Below are 15,153 nucleotides of genomic sequence, written 5' to 3'. Positions count from 1 at the left end.
CAAACACATTTCCCAAAAGAATTTCACCATTTCACAATTCATTATGAAAATCTGCAATAACTGACAAGATAGGCACAAAATGGATTTTCATGTTGCTGGGATGAATTGTGGCTCCCAGCAATTAATGGTTTTAGTCATATTAAGCAGATAAATAATGCTATCTGACATTACAGTATTTCACATTACACTAAAATTTTGTAACATTTGCTCATAATCGAACTTGAAATATGTTACCTAGAAAAAATACGTTATCTCTGGAACAGTCAAACCCCATTAGAAACCTTAGATTTGAAAAATCACAATGTTAACAGTTATATCCCCTAGCAAAGGTTTGCTTTCCTTAAATAGTGTTAAATTTAAACCCAGAAACTCTAGTCTCTTTTAGAGTTACTCTTTCTTAGTGTATTGAGTTTGAAAGGAAGATTTAGTACACAAAATGTACTCTATTCCTGAGCCTTGGTAAGTGAAACTTAAAAGAACTGCAGAAAGAAGAGAAGCCTTTAGAATGAAATTGTAAGCTGCCTTTCTAAATACCTTTTAAATATTTTGTAAAGCAAAATGTAAATGTGCATGGTCATGTTAAGGTTATTCACTAATTTTGATTAACTAATTATTTTAATCTAGTTTTAAGCCGGTGATGAATTTTCTCCACAAATGGACACTTTAAAACCTATTTAGCATTTTCATGTATTTGATTTAAATCTTTCAGTAAAATTTCATAGGCCTAAGCTTACAGGCCATACTCATGTGAGTAATCTCACTGACGTCAATGGAGCCTACTTTTGTATTTGGATATTATCTGCATAATTAGACATTCAGAAGACACTGGGCTGCAGAATTGTGTCCTGTTTGATCTTAGTGCTCTCAAATATCCAAACAATATATAGAAGAAACTTTGCTTGTCAAAACTTGCATGCAGCGCTGTATGAACAGAATATGGTATATTCAGCAGTGTCATGTTTGGATGGAGACATTGATGCCTGATGTCTCAGCACCGAGCCCCCATTGGAGGTTTGTTTGTTTGTTTGTTTGTTTGTTTGAAAGAGCATTTTGTCTGAAACATTTAGGAGCTGCAGTAGAATTGGCACATGCTAGCTGTGTGTGGGAAGCATTCCAAAGTTTTTTTAAAATATCGAAATCTCAGTATGAAACCACTATTCAAGATGAACACTCCCAGAAATGTTTATGACTAATGAAGTATGCAGTAACGTAGCTACACAGTCAAATAATAAACTAAACACTGCAGAGAAATTCTGTTTCTGTGCCAAGACACAGTTTTATTGTTTCACAGATAACATTGCATTGAAACATCACTTTGAACTCATGGGTACTGGAAGAGCAGAGACAAAAGTGTTTGCTTGTGGCTTATCACATTTTGTCCTACTGCATTTTAGTGTAAGAAGCAGAGGTTTTAACAGACATTTTAGGCAATGTCATAGTAAGGTAGAAACCAAGTTACAACATGTTATCAAAATTATCTATACTAGCCGAAACTAGATGGAATCTAGTTTGAATTGAAACAGAGGATGACCTAAAATGCACTTGTTCTCTGAAAAGTGACCCTGTAAAAATGACATTGTTTATGGAAGAGGTGGTTCCAGGGTTGCCTTTTCAGCAATTTCCAGAACAAATCTGCTCAGTTTACAAAAAAACAAAAAAACCCAACCAAACAGAAAAAACACACACGATCTGTCTGAGATAAAAGCTGTGTTCTTTCTGGCTCACTGTATTATTACCAGTGTATGACTAGGCAAGGCAGATTACACCCCCAGTGATACCCATGCATGCCTTGTATACCTTGGAGTCACATAGTTATAACTGAAGAAAGAATTTGAGCTTACATTTGGAACTTAACTGACAATTCTGTTGACTGATAAGGCATAAATCAGAACAGACTCCAGCTCATTCTCCCATGGCTGCATTGACTCTGCATTGCCAACTGGAGTAAAAAGGAGCACAACTTTTCTTTGTTGTTTTAACTCTGCAGATATAATTCAGAATATGCATAGGGGGAGAAATTCAACCTCATGCAGAGGATTAGAACAAGGCCTATGCAGCATTGAATAAAATGGTGCCATTTTTACACAGTCACTATTAGTCACTTTTCCAAGTAGAAATGTATTTTTAAGGATTTTTTCCCTCTGGCCTAGATTATCACTTTTTAATTTTTTAGCTGGTCTTGAAATTAATTTGCATCCAAAAATAATATCCCCAAGTGTGAAGTCACCAGCAGAATGACCCTGCTCGGTGTTTAAAATGGGGGTTCTCAAGCTTTTTTTCAGAACATGGAGCACACATCCTAAAGGGAATGTCTTGTGGATGCCTCCCCTTCCATTCTTTACATGGAACATAACATATTTTTATCTTCCTTTGGTGTGATTTATCAGTTGGAAATAAGAAGGAACCATGGCATGTGCCCAGCTAGCTCTCTGTGGGCCACCAGCAAGTGCTTCGTGGTCTACCTATGGTCCGGAGACCACAATTTTTGGAGCTACTGTTTAAAAGCTTGCTGTTGGTTCCTCTCTTTACTTCCCCCTCCCACATGACTCCTCTAACATTTCTGCACGTTCATAGTATCAAAAAGAATGTCATAGTTTTATTGTGCATGTCAACTCAGTAAAGGAGCTAAAAAACCCACACACGTGTATATAAAAAAGAACAGCTCATATTATACAGTAAAAAATGCAGCCATATGGAAGGTTTACTGTTCTGAAGGAAAACCATCCATCTATGGTACAATTTGGTGATATAAATGTGTGTATATATACAAACCAGCACTTTAAACCACATGCATCCCTGATGCAGCACAGAGGAGAACAGAAGGCCCATAATCTCAAGAAGGGTCCAGAGGGTAGATGTCTCATTTCTTTTCCATGTGACATGAATGAGTCAGCAAAGGCCCTCCATGATAAAAGTGGAGTGTGTAACTCATACAAAGTGTGGGATGAGTTGGAAAACAGGTCCATGTGCCATAATTATTCTCAGGAAACAACATAACCAACAGCCCACCAACCATCCCATATTACTTCTGCTGTTAGTAGTAGTAATTGTCAACATGGACTTTATTGTCCTCATCAAAGAACAACCTTGGAGTGACAGCCAGTGTGACAGATGTGCTACTTCTGATTAGTGAAAGGGAGCTGGGGGCAGTGAGTAGTTGTAGATGTTGCGCTCAAATGGTTAAGATCCATAGGGCTGGTGCACATGCCTATATTCCAAGAGGTCTTATTCATTCAGCACCTCTGGACCCAACCAGGAGGAAAGACTGCAGCATGGAGGAAAAAAGGCGATGGCTCTTATCAGGTAAGATCTCTCCTTTACATGGGAAAGGGAGAATATGGTTCTAAATTCTTAGTTACTATTTTTTAAAAAAACAAACACTAAACTTGGAATCTGTTTAAACATTCAATAAGTTTCTTCCTGATCAAAACTGCATTTCCCTACAGATAAAACAACGGCATTTAAAGAAAATATGAACAACTTCTAATGAGCCTAAGAACTAAGTCTTAGACATTCATTCCCAAAGTGATACTGCAGTCTATTCAGAACAGTGAGGGTTTTTTTAAATAAAATCATAGTGACTAGCTCTTGCATTTAATGGTGCAGAGTAAGAGGCTATTTCTACCCCGTTTCTGAGGTAATAAGCTGCTCTGTTAAAAACATATTGGTGCAAGTTATTCACTGGAAAAAAACCACAGTCATGTCATTAATGTGGTAAGAAACTGAACAGTCTGTGGCACACTCAGTTGTAAAAAATATCATAGTTCATCGTGATTTTTTGTGAGATCTTCCCCATAATTGGTAGCTTGGCTGCCAACAAACATGTTCCAGTTCTCTAGAATCTCGTCTTTGGTTAACTTTTGATCCTGGGAGGGGGGAAAAAAATTAAGTCTCTATTAGAACATTTTAAATACCAGGTAAAAGAAACATCAGTACAGTTTTCCGAGATGCCCAGTAGGAGAAAATTCTTCAAAGAGGCTGCAGGCAGTGGGTGAAATGCTGGCCCCTAGTGGAAGTCAATGGCATAATCCCATTGGTTTCACTAAGGTCTGCATTTCACTCAATTTCATAATTAACTGATTCCTACACAGAACTTTCAGCAGTAGGAATGTGGGACTCGACTACTTGTGCAACCTCACCTTTTGTTTTTAACTTTTCTTTTTTGATTATTAATATGAAAATATTTTCTCTTTGGTTTTGGTGATGATGATCACCTACATTTAATAACTGAAGTGAAATCCTTCTAAAGTCAGTTCTATATAAGGGTGTCTTGATCTTCCAAACTCCAGCAGTGGAGCATCTGCAGGGTTGGAGAGAGGGGAAAAATTCTGCTGAGCAATGGCTCCTATCCAGGTGCTGCTGAATTATTAGTCCCCATCATAGTGGAGGCAGAAGGGATGGGCCAGACCTTAAGCTGCAAATCTTTCTTATTTCTTATAGTCTTCTATTTTTATCTCTCTCCTATTTATCTCTTAGTCCAGTTTTATTCATAAATGTCCATGCGCCCTTTCAAAAGAGAAAAATCTCTGTTAGAATTTTTGGGTGTAGGGACATAGGTTGGAAATCTCTCTAACACTAGGACAGCCAATGGGCCTACCTGAGTTCATACTTATTTTATCAGCTATTTCTTGTGGTTTCTTACTTTTATCAACTCAAATTTATTTTGTTGCAGTAAGGCATTAGCAAAACCATTTTTATCATCTGAAGCTCTACTCAGACTCTACTAATAAGAAAAGTCATTAAGAATCATCTCTTGCTGGCTGAAACTAAAGGGAACCACTTAAACACTTAATCTAACATTTATGAAATATACCAGAGCAATGAGTACCTTGTCTACGTCGGATTCATAGACTAAGTGCCTGGCTTCAGCTTGTGCGTGATCATAGTCTTGTGGGAGAATCCAGTGCCGAATCTCCTCTTTATCCAACTTCCCATCCTTGTTTATATCTCGAAAATCTGAAAACTGCTCACGCTCAGTAATTACCCAGTCAGGTTCGGGTCCACCTTCCTCATGTGAAAACATATCAGCTAGAGGAGAAACAAAGGTTTCAAAGTCCTATTTAGCTTGCAAATTATGCACAAAATGAAGACAGGCTAGTAGTAGAAATATCACAGTAATAGCTTGCACAGAGGTATTGTATGTTGTGTGGGGCAGGGCATAGGTGGAAGAGGAATGGGCACATGGATATGCACCTTGCTTTGCTCAAATGGCTTCACTATTGTTAGTTTTAGCCATTCTAAGATCACCCTTTTAGGATGCCAGAGCAATGCCACGTAAGTTAATGGGCAGTCCCAGGTGTAACTGAAAAGCAAATTGGCCCCGAATGTCTTCACTCAGTGATTTTTTTTACCCAGGTTACAAGCATGTGGTGATGTAACGCTCTTTCAGGATCCTCTCTTAATCTGCACTCATGCTCTTTCAAGATGAGCTCAGAGGTATTGGGGAAAGAGGAGAAGACCCACAGCTGCACTGCATCTTGTCCCTGCCAGCAAGTGTCTTTGTCGATAACATCAGAATCCAACCAGAAAGTGGACGAGGGAATAAAAGGCACAGGAAAGCTTAAGGAAACAAAAATCTGCTAAATGGAACTGGGTGGCTTTTGTCCTGCTTTTATGGAAGTCTCTGTGTGAGAGAAATACAGCTGAGTAGATATGTTCCTTTTTTAACCCTGGACTACTGAACAAACTGCAGCAAACTCCGCTGGAAGGTAAGGGGCTGCGCTATACTAGGAAAAGATCAGAAGAGTTGTGATGCAGCATGAGTTGATATACATGAGAGAGGTACCTACTGTGCGGAAGGTACCTTATGGACATGATACAGCCCACTCATTGGTGACCTAGGCTAGGGAAACAACTTGTGATAGACAGTGGATGATCAGTTCTGTTGCTCATTGCCCTGGTCCTCCCATCAGGACTCGCACACCAATCAACTCCCCCTGTCAGTGAGGCTCATTCTTTCCCACCCCCAACCTCTACTACTGTCCTGTTTAAAACTAAAACCTATTTTTTGGCCTCTGCTCGCAGCCCAATATGGTTTTGGTTGTCAAGATTGTTCACATGGTTCTAGGTCAGGCTAAGCTTGAGGCCAACTCCATCCATGGGAGGTGTAGGTGCAACCCTCTTGAAGATTTGGTCCAAAATTAGCAATAAAAACAACATGTATGTACTGTACTAGGCTGGATTCTCCACTGCCGTAAGTGGATGTAGCTCCCATGACTAATAGAACTGAGTATGCTCATTTTAGTGAGAATTTGGCCCATTCTATCTAGGTGTTATAACATGATTGGGAATTTTTAGTTTCTAAACTTTCTTGGGACCTGATACAAAGCCTATTGAAGTCAATGGAGAAGGGCCAGTGCCTTCAATTGACTTTAGATTGGGCCTTTGATGGGGAGGAAAAACAAGCTGTGCAATGTCTGTGCGGGATTTATTTATTTTTAATCTACACAAAGCAAAAATGTGAGTATGACGTACTGTAGCCATAGTTTAAAGCAAAAAAAATTGCTGCTCTGTATAGTCTAATCAAAGCACAAGGGAAAATTTGTGCCTAAATTATCGTAACTGTTGAAGAAAACTTCAAGAACCACGCAATGTTACTCTTTATTTTATTTTTTAATAAGTGCAGGCATACAAGAGTTACATTGTTTATTTGAAGCAACTGACATGTCCCGTCAATTTGATTTTATCATCTTTGCCAATGTGAGGTGGTCGTGACAACAACATTCTATGCTCCTATCTATAGAAGACAAGAGGAACCAGCATTCATATGGTAACGAATGTTGACAACTACCTTGTAATTATATGTAGGTAGTGTCACTGAATAAACTTAAATTACTGGGGAAATTATGCTGCTCTGTTATTTCAGTCATACAAAAGCATTCACATCTTAAGGCTAACTATATTTCCAAGGAATAGAACCCCCTGTGATTAATTAAGGTGTGGATATTGTTCCTGATTGTATGTGATGAGTGATCTTTACGGTAGCATTAGAAACAAAAAGATTTTATCTGAGTTTGGTCCAATGCTTTAATGGTGCAAATTTCCTGATTAAAAAAAATCAGTCACAAAGGGGCAGAGTGAGACGCTAGCTTCAGTGTCAGCATGACCTTTCACAAGTATAACACACACATCCTTTACTGCTGAGTCCCTGTCTTATGCTGCCACTATACCTTCCTGGCTCTGAGAGCAAGAGAGCAGACAAAAACCCAGTGTGCCTGAATTTTGACTAAAATAACTTGCAGGAACAGACCTGCAGTTTACATTTCCCATTTTGCTCCTTTGTGCCACTAGAGTGGTGCACGACTAATCTTTAATTCAGGTATTTCACAACTTCTGAGTGCTTGCCTTTGCAAATTTAATGTCCTGGTAATAGTTTATTTTTAATGCAAGTTTAAAAAAAGTCAAAATTGAAAAACTAAAAATTCCATCCTGTGGAACCATCCTAAATCCCACACATGCATCAACAGCAGCATTGGGATCCTTAGAGCTACACCACTGTCCTCCACTTGAGCTAACAGAAAAATTAGTAGTAGTGCTGTTAGGCAATTTAAAAAATTAATCACAATTAATCGTACAATTAATTTTTTGATTAATCGCGCTGTTAAAAAATAGAATACCTATTTTTATTACAAATATTTGCCCTTAAAAGAAATAGTATTTTTCAATTCACCTCATACAAGTACTGTAATGCAATCTCTATTGTGGACGTTGAACTTATAAATGTAGAATTATGTACAAAAAAAAACTGCACTCAAAAATAAAACAATATAAAACTTCAGAGTCTACAAGTCCACTCTTTCCTACTTCTTGTTCAGTCAATCATTCAGACAAAGAAGTTTGTTTACATTTGCAGGAGATAATGCTGCCTGCCTCTTGTTTACAATGTCACCTGAAAGTGACAACAGGTGTTCATATGATGGCACTGTTGTAGCCAGCATCACAAGATATTTATGTGCCAGACGCGCTAAAGATTTGTGTGTCCCTTCATGCTTCGACCACTATTCCAGAGGACATGTCCAGGGTGATGACAGGTTCTGTCGATAACAATCTGAAGCAGTGCGGCCCGATGCATGTTCACTTTCATCATCTGAGTCAGATGCCACCAGCAGAAGATTAAGATTCTTTTTTTGGTTTGGGTTTTGTAATTTCCACATTGAAGTGTTGCTCTTATAAGACTCTGAAAGCATGCTTCACACCTCGTCCCTCTCAGATTTTGGAAGGGACTTCAAATTCTTAAACCTTGGATCAAGTGCGTAGCTATCTTTAAAAATCTCACATTGGTACCTTCTTTGCATTTTGTCAAATTTGCAGTGAAAGTGCTCTTAAAACGAACAACATGTGCTGACGGGGTCATCATCCGAGACTGCTCTAACTTGAAATATATGGCAGAATGCAGGTAAAACAGAGCAGGAGACGTACCATTCTCCCCCAAGGAATTCAGTCAAAAATGTAATTAATACATTTTTTTTTTAACAAGCGTCATCAGCATGGAAGCATGTCCTCTGGAATGATGGCCGAAGCATGAAGACGCATATGAATCGTTAGCATATCTGGCACGTAAATACCTTGCAATACCGGCTATTAAAGCGCCATGAGAATGCCTGTTCTCACTTTCTGGTGACATTGTAAATAAGAAGCGGGCAATATTATCTCCCATAAATGTAAATAAACGTTTTTGTCTTAGTGATTGGCTGAACAAGCAGTAGGACTGAGTGGACTTGTAGGCTGTAAAGTTTTACAGTTTTGCTTTTGGAGTGCAGTTATGTAACAAAAAAAAATCTACATTTGTAAGTTGTATTTTCAGGATAAAGAGACTGCACTACAGTACTTGTATGAGGTGAATTGAAAAATACTATTTCTTTTGTTTATATTATTTTATCACAAATATTTACACTGTAAAAATGATAAAGTGAGCGCTATACACTTTGTATTCTATGTTGTAACTGAAATCAATATATTTGAAAATGTAGAAAAACATCCACAAATATTTAATACATTTCAATTGGTATTCTATTGCTTTACAGTACAATTAACGCTACGATTAATCGTGATTTTTTTTAATCGCGATTAATCTTTTTGAGTTAATTGTGTGAGTTAACTGAGATTGACAGTCCTAATTGGTAGCAGTAGAAGGTTGTTATCTTATATGGACCGGCCACTAGAAAGGATGGAGAGGCCCATTTTGTCAGTGGGCGTCACAGCTATTTTCTAGACAGCAAAGGAATGATGAGACTCAGACATAAAGGGTTTGATTCTGGGTTCTGTAAGGGAGTGTTCTCTAATGGTTATAGACTCTTTTTTGCCCCAGTCTCTCCCTGTCCTCTTCTGCTCCTACCTTCTCCCCAGCTTCTGCCCCTGTTTCCCTGCTGCCAGTCCCCAACCCCCGCTCCTAGCCTTCCCCAGCTCCTCCTCCTGTTCCCCTCCCTGTCTCCTTCCCCAACTCCTTCCTCTGCTTCTGCCCCTTACCCAACTCTTGCCAGGACCTCCTATCTCCAACAATCCCCAATCTGCTTGTATCCTCCCACCTCCAGCTCCTGCTCTCTCCACCACACACATTTTCTATTCCTGTCTCACTGAGCATTTTGTTCTTATCCCACTCCTATATCCTGCCCCACCTCTGCTCCTGCTCCAATCCACTTCCCTCCCAAATGTCAACCCCTCCCCTGCCTATGCACTCTGCCTCCTCCCCTTCGCGGTCCCTCTGCACTTGAGGCAGGCTCCTCCATGCTGCCTGGGTTCCATCGGGGAAGCATTGACATCACAGCAGGGAGCCCTGGCTCTTGGGAGGAGCAACCTATCCCCAGCTCAGCTCCTGCAGCAGAAGGTCAGAGCGTGATCACTCACTATGGAGATCGCACCTGAATGGAACTGTGTGAAGATGAAGCATGGTCAGTGCAGGTGGAATCTTCAGAGAATTTAGTTGCCAAATGCTAACAAGACCAAGCATATGGGAACTGATTTTTTTTCAGAAACTTGTAATTTGGCCATATTTTCACAGGCGCTGCAAAAGGCACATCCCTGATGAGAGGCTGACCCTTTCCACCCCTCCCTCACCAAATTTCAAGTCTTCACTCCAAAACATGAAAGGACTAGAGCTTCACAAGGAAACAGTTAATTTTTTTTTTTAAACATGGGAGAAACAACATTTTTCTCTAACCTTTTTCTTGGAAGTGGCTGAACCATTTTACCTGACTTCCTCAGGGGGAAAAAAAATGACTTTTAGGTAGACATTGGGCATGGAAAAAAAAATCAGCCCTCATCTTTTAAGTTTGCCAAAGTTGTAAGAAACTAAAAACAGAGTTTTATAAATGGAAAGCATTAGGTAGACTTTGCTCTGGTGTCACTACATGCCTAAAATTGACAAAAACTTCTTGGTTTTCTTTGTTTAAAATGACTGAGTATGGGCATGGAGGTGTTCTTCCTTGTGATACAAGTGTTGACTTAGGGCTTGTCTACATCAGAAAGTTGCAGCGCTGGTGAGGGAGTTACAGCGCTGCAACTTATGAAGTGTACACATCTGCAGGGCACCACCAGCGCTGCAACTCCCTGTTTGCAGCGCTGGCCGTACTCCCGTTTTGTCTCGGGTATAGAGGATCCAGCGCTGGTGATCCAGCGCTGGTAATCAAGTATAGACACTTATCAGCGCTTTTCTTGACCTCCGTGGAATAAGCAGGTAACCCAGCATACCTGAGGAAGCCTCTGGTAATCAAGCTGGTCTCCTTCCCCGGTTTGCTCTCGCGTTCCCCGAACCCCGAGCAAGCAGGTCTCCTTCCTTGAGGTTTGCTGGGTGGTTCCGGGAACGCGAGAGCAAACCGCGGTGAAGCTGGTCTCCTTTCCCGGTTTGCTCTCTCGTTCCCCGAACCCCGAGCAAGCAGGTCTCCTTCCCTGCAGTTTGCAGGGTGGTTCGGGGAACGCGAGAGCAAACCGCGGCGAAGCTGGTCTCCTTCCCCGGTTTGCTCTCGCATTCCCCGAACAAGCAGGTCTCCTTCCCTGCGGTTTGCAGGGGGGTTCGGGGAACACGAGAGCAAACCGCGGCGAAGCTGGTCTCCTTCCCCGGTTTGCTCTCGCGTTCCCTGAACAAGCAGGTCTCCTTCCCTGCGGTTTGCAGGGTGGTTCGGGGAACGCGAGAGCAAACCGCGGCGAAGCTGGTCTCCTTTCCCGGTTTGCTCTCTCGTTCCCCGAACCCCCGAGCAAGCAGGTCTCCTTCCCTGCGGTTTGCAGGGTGGTTCGGGGAACGCGAGAGCAAACCGCGGCGAAGCTGGTCTCCTTCCCCGGTTTGCTCTTGCGTTCCCCGAGCAAGCAGGTCTCCTTCCCTGCGGTTTGCAGGGGGGTTCGGGGAACGCGAGAGCAAACCGCGGCGAAGCTGGTTTCCTTCCCCGGTTTGCTCTCGCGTTCCCCGAACCCCCGAACAAGCAGGTCTCCTTCCCTGCGGTTTGCAGGGTGGTTCGGGGAACGCGAGAGCAAACCGCGGCGAAGCTGGTCTCCTTTCCCGGTTTGCTCTCTCGTTCCCCGAACCCCGAGCAAGCAGGTCTCCTTCCCTGCGGTTTGCAGGGGGGTTCGGGGAACGCGAGAGCAAACCGCGGCGAAGCTGGTCTCCTTCCCCGGTTTGCTCTCGCGTTCCCCAAACCCCCGAACAAGCAGGTCTCCTTCCCTGCGGTTTGCAGGGTGGTTCGGGGAACGCGAGAGCAAAGCGCGGCGAAGCTGGTCTTCTTTCCCGGTTTGCTCTCGCGTTCCCCGAACCCCCCTTGAAGCCGCCCAACAGCGCTGCAGTGTGGCCACATCTAACACCACTTGCAGCGCTGGTTGCTGTAAGTGTGGCCACTCTGCAGTGCTGGCCCTATACAGCTGTACTAATACAGCTGTAACAACCAGCGCTGCAAAATTTTAGATGTAGACATGGCCTTAGATTTGAGATGAGATGGACTGGTGGAGTGGAGATTTCTAAAGTACTTGTGCTAAATGTTAAGGAGAGTCAACTGCATTCCAGCACTTACCAATGTACTCATCTTGATCCACAAAACCATCCTCATTTTTGTCTATGTCCTCCAGTGTTTCCTGGAAAACAATTTTTTTGTCAAAATGATCAAGAAATTGCCAAAAATTCCAATAGCTCTCTTTACTAGTAGGTACCACTTCTCAAAATGATCAAAACTGAAATCCTAAGGGAAATCCTGAGTTATTGTACCATGTTTGGCTTTTCTCACTGCCCTTTTGGCAGATTTCACATTTGGGAGATGGCCTGCTCTTGTATTCCTGGTGCACAGAAATCTTGACACTGACCAACTCCAACGTGAGTTTCGTATTCCAAGGAACACCCAGATCTCCTGTCAGAGTGAAGAAATTCCATGCATATGAATGGATTTGGCCACTTTGCTGTTGAACTATCTAGGTGGCACCTATCACTCTTGAATCCAGACACCAACTCCAAGTTTTAAGTAAGGGCTTGTCTATATACAAACTTGCACCAACACATCTAAATTAGATTCTGTTCACAACTCTTGCTATTCCGGTGAAAGTTGGTGCCATGGATACTTTTATTCCCCCCTTTTTAAAAAAAACTCTAGTTAACCTGAAACAAGACTCTTACTTATTAATTTCACTGCAAGTCTATGTGTAGACGAGCCCTAAAAGAAGTAAATTCCATGAAGCACTTTCCTTTCTGTCCCCGAGCTGGCTACTATTTATGTGCAAGCCTGGTTCTAAAATCCTGAACTGAAATTTTAGGGAAGTGCATCACAGCTCAGAGGAATAAAAGCAAAGGAATTCAACTGGTTTTACTCTACTTACCAAGACGACAATGTCTTTCATATGCTCAAACTCCTCCGGATGAAGAAAGGCCGTGAACTCCTCACGGGTGGCAGCTGAGTCTCCATCCAGGTCTGCAGTTTTGAATCGCCTTTCATCCCTGGGCAGCATTTTCTTAAAACTGTGTTGATCAGTCGCATCTTGAAATTCTTCTGGGTTTTCTAGAAATTAGTTAGACAATCTCAGAAGTGTGTGTCTCTGAAAATACTGCTGCATTGTCACGATACAATACTGCAATGATAGTGTATAGAAAAAACTGCTGAAATACTTAGATCCTGTAGATTCTAAAATTACAATAGTTCATTGTCAGGATGGTTGCCAAAGTGTCAGGATTTCCCTTGTGAAATCTTAAATTCATGGCCAGCCATTAAAGTGTGTTTGTGATCACAGGACTTGTGCTTACGAATGACTAGCTCAGTTTAGCAGTAATTGTGGTCTACAGGTGGGCAAGTGGAATTTACCATAAACTAAGAAATTAAGGTCCTCGAACAATCACTGTCATTTAGATCCAGTTTATCTACATATATGCTGAGTCTTGTACAGAGCTTTAGACTCTTGCTGTATAGGGCTGATGAGGTAGTTAAGAGTCTGTATCCCAGCTTGTAGGAGGGAGATGTTTGTTCTGGTTTTTTTTTTTTCCTGGTTTTGGACATGATCTTGTTGCATAGAATATACAGGATTTAGAGAAGTAGATTCTTCTGTTTAGCAGGGTATAGTGCTGCCACCTTTGCCCCTTCCAGCTGAAAGTGCGTCTTTATAGCGTTTAGGGCCCCAATTCAAATTCCATGGAAGTCATTCTGGGTGGATCTGTTGATCCAGCTTTTATCACTCAGGGTATGTCTACATCTAAAATTTTGCAGCGCTGGTTGTTACAGCTGTATTAGTACAGCTGTATAGGGCCAGCGCTGCAGAGTGGCCACACTTACAGCAACCAGCGCTGCAAGTGGTGTTAGATGTGGCCATACTGCAGCGCTGTTGGGCGGCTTCAAGGGAGGTTCGGGGAACGCGAGAGCAAACCGGGAAAGGAGACCAGCTTCGCCGCGGTTTGCTCTCACGTTCCCCGAACCCCCCTGCAAACTGCAGGGAAGGAGACCTGCTTGCACGGAGGTTCGGGGAACGCGAGAGCAAACCGGGGAAGGAGACCAGCTTCGCCGCGGTTTGCTCTCGCGTTCCCCGAACCCCCCTGCAAACCGCAGGGAAGGAGACCTGCTTGCACGGAGGTTCGGGGAACGTGAGAGCAAACCGGGGAAGGAGACCAGCTTGATTACCAGAGGCTTCCTCAGGTATGCTGGGATACCTGCTTATTCCACGGAGGTCAAGAAAAGCGCTGGTAAGTGTCTACACTTGATTACCAGCGCTGGATCACCAGCGCTGGATCCTCTACACCCGAGACAAAACGGGAGTACGGCCAGCGCTGCAAACAGGGAGTTGCAGTGCTGGTGATGCCCTGCAGATGTGTACACCTAAGTTGCACCGCTGTAACCCCCTCACCAGCGCTGCAACTTTGTGATGTAGACAAGCCCTCAGTCTTTATCTCTTAAGTCTGTATCACATAAGAGTCCCCAGTGCAGGTTATTGCAAGCAAGTTTTGATTTGATAAGATTTTTCAATGATGGGAATTGATTTCTGTTTACTCTGTGCTTATGACTGGAAGAAGTCCTTTATGTCTGGGCCAAGCAGCTTCAGGACCATGATAAACACAAAGTTTACCGTGTCCTTGTGTTCCTGCACAAAGATTTTTTGCCCAAGTCTGATTGTGTAAGGATTCCACTGATCTTTTTAAGGTAATTAATGACGTGTGAGCAGTTTAGAAAAGCTCACTTATCTTTTTTTGGTTTGGTTTGTTTTTTTAAAAGAAGAGCATGATCTAATATCTCTAAAAAGAAATCATAAAGATTTTATATTGCAAATCTCAGCCAGCCAGCATCACAGTGATGAATGCAGTATAAAATGCTTAGCTAGATGAAACTGCTGATTGACCTGCAAAAAATCCCTACAATCTCCAATTCCTACATCATGAATAAGGCTACGATTTGGTCATGGAGGTCGCAGAATCCGTGACTTCCGCAGACCTCCGTAACTTCAGTATGCAGTGGCTGGGAGCTGCACGGTACCTGTGACAGTGTACCCCAGGTGGGAGTGCTCATAAATATGTATGATATAACTGGAATAGGGTTTTGCTACATATGCCATGTAACATATCTATGTAAAGGTTATGTTCATCCTAGTTGTATGCAGGCACCATTTGTGTGTTCAAAGTTATGAACATTGGCTATATAATTGCTTGATTTCTAAGTAGCCTTAGTTAAAACATTTGGTCACTTCTCGGGAAAGGAATGTGCAAATTAA

At 42.1% G+C, this 15,153-nt stretch overlaps 1 protein-coding gene across 1 annotated transcript in view; it reads right to left on the bottom strand.

Annotated features, from left to right (window-relative positions):
- Positions 1–1,240: 1,240 nt before the first annotated feature.
- RCN1 (reticulocalbin 1) overlaps positions 1,241–15,153 on the bottom strand; it is a 28,290-nt gene continuing 14,377 nt past the window's right edge. Inside the window, exons 4-7 of the mRNA XM_030560273.1 lie at positions 12,787–12,965; positions 11,994–12,054; positions 4,829–5,028; positions 1,241–3,866 (exon numbers count right to left, since the gene is read on the bottom strand). Coding sequence (XP_030416133.1) covers positions 3,759–3,866; positions 4,829–5,028; positions 11,994–12,054; positions 12,787–12,965 — 548 coding nt within the window. The 3' untranslated portion in view covers positions 1,241–3,758. The remainder of the gene's footprint in view (positions 3,867–4,828; positions 5,029–11,993; positions 12,055–12,786; positions 12,966–15,153) is intronic.

This window comes from Gopherus evgoodei, chromosome 4, assembly GCF_007399415.2.
Source record: "Gopherus evgoodei ecotype Sinaloan lineage chromosome 4, rGopEvg1_v1.p, whole genome shotgun sequence".
Taxonomy (NCBI): Eukaryota; Metazoa; Chordata; order Testudines; family Testudinidae; genus Gopherus; species Gopherus evgoodei.
This window is presented reverse-complemented; position numbering and strand designations above follow the sequence as displayed.